At 32.6% G+C, this 6,000-nt stretch overlaps 1 protein-coding gene across 1 annotated transcript in view; it reads left to right on the top strand.

Moving 5' to 3' along the window:
* VMP1 (vacuole membrane protein 1) overlaps positions 1 to 6,000 on the top strand; it is a 109,223-nt gene that overhangs the window by 82,416 nt on the left and 20,807 nt on the right. Inside the window, exon 9 of the mRNA XM_081029021.1 lies at positions 1,759 to 1,875. Within this exon, the coding sequence (XP_080885147.1) occupies positions 1,759 to 1,875 (117 nt within the window). The remainder of the gene's footprint in view (positions 1 to 1,758; positions 1,876 to 6,000) is intronic.

Here is a 6,000-nt window from a genome sequence, read left to right as displayed (position 1 = left end):
GTTAGCTTTCATTATTCCTAGGGAAAAGTACAACTATCTTTGATTTATTAAAGCAAAAAATACTTATTCCTTGGCACTCGTCTATACCTGTATCCAAACTGCTAAAATTCTGCTTTCTATATGAGCCAGTCCTCTCTATATTTGACTAGAATAGTCAATATTTAACATAAGTTGATAGATTAATTTTGCCCTAAGAACTGTTTTTAGGATATGTTTAATACATTAAGGTATTAAAGATATATATACTTAATTTAAGGTAAAAGACTTATTAATTAGTTATTTTGCTGTTAATATTTAAACAGTAAATATTAAGGTAAAAATAAAACAGTAAATATTTAAGGTAAAAATAAGTAAAATTTGTAGTTGAGGGAAAATCTCAAAGCTACTTAATAGTTCTTTTAATTCTAATCTTTCTGTCTATGTATTTAGTTAGAGTTGAAAAAAAGAATAAATAACATGCACTTGTAACAACCAATTTATTGATTATAATCCTACTTACACTGAGGTGTCCAACATGTTAACAAATTCCACTTTTTATCTACTCTGATTTACATATCTTGTATAGTTTAATTTGCATCTCAACATGAGGTGGAGCCTGATAATAAAAGAAAACAATGAAAATTATAATTCATAGAGTTCTGAGGGTTGAATGAGAAAATATAAGAAATGACAGTTGAAATGCTATGCAAATGATATTGTTATTACGTGGTTGTAATACAGATGAAGTTGTGTAAACACTTTGAATTTGGATGGGGAAAACAAAACAGTTATCGAATCCAATTGTTACTAACAAAAGAATACTTGAATTCTAATTTAGTCATGGCACTGTTTTTAAAAAAGAACATAAATGACAAATATCTTTTAAAACAACTAGGCTTTTCTTTGAAAGTTCAAAAATTAAATTATATAAATTAATTGACTTATAAATGGTTCGCCAACAGCCACTTCTATGGGAGTACTTCTGTGGGAGAAAAACAGATGAAGTGCTGAAAAACAGCTTGTGGTTTCTTTGCATTTTTACATGAATTGTCTTTTAGTATTCTTGAAATGTGGGACTGTTTGGAAAAGGTATTTGTTGTGAATCACTTCTTTGTCTGGGACTAAGTGTTCAAAACATCTGAATCAGTGTTGTATTTCCACACTTGATTTTCTTTCTAAAACATATCACACAGCTCCACAGCCTTCGGCTCTCATAAAATAAAATACAAATAATGAATTTATTTTTTTTTATGTTGAGAAGTAAAAGATCAGTATATAAATGTGTTTGTGAATTTACAAGAATGTTTGCTATAGCTGTGAGCACTTTCTAGATAGTATTTATTTTAGTGTAAAGATCTGCAAACCCCAGTAACTACTGAAATAATCTTAAGGCTTTTTTTCTTCATTTATACCTCACCTTGGACAACAGCTAGCTCCCAAAAAGCCACGTATCTACTGAATAGTATTAAATTCCTGTGAATCCATTGGCTTTATCCAATTCCAATATGATAGAAAAAAGTATATTTTGGGGACATTAGCTATAAGTAATACAAGCAAAAGGAAAGCTGAGTTTGCTTTGAATAGATTGAATAGTCTGAGATAAATATGAAACCCAATTTATAGACATGTTAGAATACTTGCCTAACCTAAACAGTCTAGTACTGATAGGGGAACCCATACCTCTCTTTGCAATGTAAATAAGGCTTTACCTATAGGTGGTGAAATTAAACTGTTCTTTGGATTATATGTGGAAGTCCCATTTTAATTTTTTTTTAATAGATTCCAAATCCTCTATTTGATCTGGCTGGAATAACATGTGGACACTTTCTTGTACCTTTTTGGACTTTCTTTGGTGCGACCCTGATTGGAAAAGCAATAATTAAAATGCATATTCAGGTAATTATACCCTCTTATTCTCTACCTAATGGTGATGAGTCAATTAAAAGGCATTAAAACGTATTTCCCTTGCTCATTCCAAGGCAAATTGTTAAGATGTTGATTCTGCTTGTTTTGGTTGGTAGCTTGCTTAGATATTCAACTATGGTATGTCATTTAGAGGTTAGTGAATTTTGGGTAGGTTTTCCCTGTCCATTTTGGAAAATTGTGACCCTTTATTATTTTTCTCCTTGTTTTCTTTCTTCTTCCTTCCTACATTCCTTCCTTTTTTTCTTTCTTTATTTCACTTTTTTTCTTTTTGAAACTGTTTATCCAAGACTTTTACCAAACAAAAATAGTGTTCCTATATAGAAAAATACATGTCATTTTCACATACATAGCCCCAAAAAATGTGTCTTTGCTAACCATGAGCTGAGAGAATATTTCCTTTTGCTCATTCTACTTTTCTTTTACACACTATAGTAATAGCATATAGTAATACTTCCTCTCAAGACACCAATATTCTTTACAGAAAACAGCCAGATGTTAGGGTGGGGTAAAATGGAGAAGAAAGGGGTCTCCAAAGAGGCAAAAAGATGTGGATAATGGTTAGAGAAATAAAAATCTGCTAGTCTTCAAAGCCACTCTTAACAAAATCTTTAGGACAGCAGGTACTGTGTTTCCCCAAAAATAAGACCAAACTGGAAAGTAAGCCCTAACATGATTTTTCAGAATGACATCCCCTGAACATAAGCCCTAATGAGTCTTTTAAAGCAAAAATTAACATAAGACCCGGTCTTATTTTCAGGGAAACACGGTATGTTTTGTATATACTATATGTACAGAGGAGATAAAAGAGACTAAGAATTTAAATGAGCTGAAAGCATGTGTGCTTCTAGGCCTGTGATATAAATTGTTTCCTTCTAAGGGCAAATCTCACCAGAATAAAATAAAATTAACCTGGAAAGAATTTCTTAATCGATGAGATTTGCAACAAAGAGACATTCACCAAAGGAAAGGCAAGAACAGTGAGTAATGTCTATGCCCTGGTATGATTCCTTAATAATTACAAGCATGTCTATCCTCCCAGCTTCTTAACACTTCTCTATCTCTAGTTCTTAGAAGAAAAGAATAAAATAGAAAAACTTCAGCTGCTTCTACCTGCGCAATTTCAATATTAGATTTTGGCATTTGAGATGAATTTTTTAAACCACTCTCCTCCCATAATAACCACTCAAAATTTCAAGGATATGTTTTTTTCTCCTTCAGGGAGTATATTTTCTCTCACTTACATTAAGTATATTGTTCTGTGAACATGAGGTTTTTAATACTGGAATGCTAGTTTGGTAAATATCTAAAATACCGTAACAGGATTTTTCAAGTAATAAAATATTGTAGTGAGTAATTAATTATTTTACAATGTATCTGAAGGTAGTGTTTTCTGTGATCTTTTTAGTTCTTTCTGGGGGAAGAAGAAGCTATCATTTAGCCATTCAGAGTCCTTTGAAAGTAGTAATACCCAAAGAATAATAACAGATCATTTTAATTCCCTTGCTAACAGCAACTTCTTTAGGAATCCATAATTTTCATGCATCCTGCTTTCTGTAGTAATTTTTTATAAATTATAGTACAGTTTGTTATGCTAAAAGTACCCTATAGTGATAAGGTATGCAACTTATATCAGACCTTTCATTACAGAATATTCAAAAGTAGTATATTTTAAAAACATTCTCAGTAGATTTTTTTCAAGTTTGGATAATGCTTGATTTTTTTTTTTTACATGGTACTTCATACTTTAAAGCTCTTAGGGTATGTCATTTGATTTAATCATTATAATCTTGGGCTAGAGGGATTATTGCTCCCATTTTGTAATTATCAAACTTGCAGATGTTAATAAGTAATAGTTACCTAAGAGAGTAAGTAACAGCTGGAATTTGAACTCTAGTCTTTTGGTTTCAAGTTCAGTGTTTTTTACAGTCTTTTGCATTGCCTTCTTAACTATAAATTATTTATATGATTGAGGAAACGGAATTGTTTGATGCCTGCTATTTATAAGGACTTGTGCCAAGCAGTTGGTACTGGTTATTTCAGAACAATTCTGTGAGGTGGGTATTATCCATAGATGGGGAACTAAGTGTTAAAGAAGATAAAATACATGCCTACGAGCCAGGAATTCAAACCAACCTCTATAAAGTCAAAGCTCATTCCCTGTTTCTATATGGAAGAAAAAAGAGAAAGCTAAAATCCATCTATTGTTCTGAAAGGAAAGAATCTGAGTTCCTTCACTAAACTGAGACCATGGGATGTGTTTGCTGTTTCACTGTTTCCCAGACATACTTTCTAAAGGCATGTCACTAGATGTAGCTCGGGGCAACAAACATTTTGTGTTTCTTGGGTAAGCAATATTAGTGAGTAATATAAACATTATAACATCCTGAAATAACGGGAAAACACCATGCACAGACTTTTCTATATTCTAATAGTAAACCTATCTCCTCTTCTGGTTCTTTTCTCTTTTTTCCTCTTTTTTAACTTTCCTTGATAAATGTTGTTACTTTTATTGATATCTTGCTATCTGACAAACCTACCCTAAAACTTTTAAATCAGCCCACCTAATAATGTTAGATCAGGATTTCCCCTTCCACTGGACAAGTTCAAGACTCTGCCTGTAGAAGGACCCTTAGAAACCTTAATAATGAAGAAGGTGAGAATTCAACATGCTCATCTATAATATTTCATGTACCATAGAATTTCTCTGTCATGTGAATTGCTTATTGCCTCTCTACCCTCCCACCACCACCACACATACATACACAGGAATATAAGCTCCATGAGGGCACAGATTTTTGTCTCTCGGGTCACTGAGGTATTTGCTGCCTAGAGTAGCATTGGCATGTAGTAGGCACGCAGTAAATAGTTAATAAATGAATTTAAGATTCTTCCTTCCATTGAAGGACCTTTCTTTTACAGATAGGTTCTTCTTTGTTCATTTTGCCATCATTAGTTCCCTATACCCATGTTTTGGTTTTTTTTTCGTACTCTCCCCCTTGTTTCCTCTGTGCACACGGTCGAGTGGACTGTTTTGTGGTCTTTTATTTGGTAGAATCCCCACACAGACCTCTAGCCTGAGATTTATGTTCTTAAATGTCTGACACATTAAAAACAAGACATTTACGTCGTGCCGAGAACAATAAATTTTCAAGCTGTTGCATATAACAAGAAAGTCTTGTTTTGTTTTCAAGCAATGAAATTGTGCAATTATCTGGGTATTGGCTTATTTTGAATGTTAGGAAATGATGGTAGGGAAAGCTTATGGTGGTGAGATCACTAAGAGACAAACCATTAGCTCTGTGTTTTAGTAAGATTTATAGCTCTAAGTAAGTAGCTTTTAGTCTGGATAGTAGAAGGACCCTCATATAGTAATGCTTTTATCCTAAATGATCTATAATAGTTTTATTAGCTTCATAATCTTCATATACTATTTCTGTAACATTGTTTTTAAAATCATCCATCTTGTAGCTGTTTGACATCTATATGTGCTTGTTTTTTCCATGAGATAGGTAAGTATCCTTTTCAAATTAATAGGTGCATAAACAAACACCAAAAGACTATGAACCTTTTTTAGACTTTTTTCCTTACACTGTGCAGCTGCCAATGTCTCTTAACACTAGGGCATGAAGAAAATATCGGTGCCTTATTCTTCTACCTAAAATAAGCTTTTTAGTCTAAAGTAGGCACTTTCCTGAGATTTACAATGAATGGATAAAAAGAAAACTATTGCCGTGTTTCCCCGAAAATAAGACCTAGCCGGACAGTCAGCTCTAATGCGTCTTTTGGAGCAAAAATTAATATAAGACCCGGTCTTATAAGACCGGGTATAATATAATGTAATGTAATATAATATAATACCAGGTCTTACATTAATTTTTGCTCTAAAAGGCACATTAGAGCTGATTGTCCAGCTAGGTCTTATTTTTGGGGAAATACTATTTATTTCCCTTCCTTCCCCTTTGGTTACATAGGCTAAAGTTATTCTTTAATAAACAACAACAAAGCACTAAAATGTTACCAGGAATTTGTAGAGATACTATAGAAGTATTCATATTTAATCAGTCATCAATCCTATAAAGCTAAACTTTAATATCA

Source organism: Rhinolophus hipposideros, assembly GCF_964194185.1.
Source record: "Rhinolophus hipposideros genome assembly, chromosome: 20".
Lineage (NCBI taxonomy): Eukaryota > Metazoa > Chordata > Mammalia > Chiroptera > Rhinolophidae > Rhinolophus > Rhinolophus hipposideros.
The sequence above is the reverse complement of the archived record's forward strand: the minus strand, read 5'-3'. Positions and strand labels throughout refer to the sequence as shown.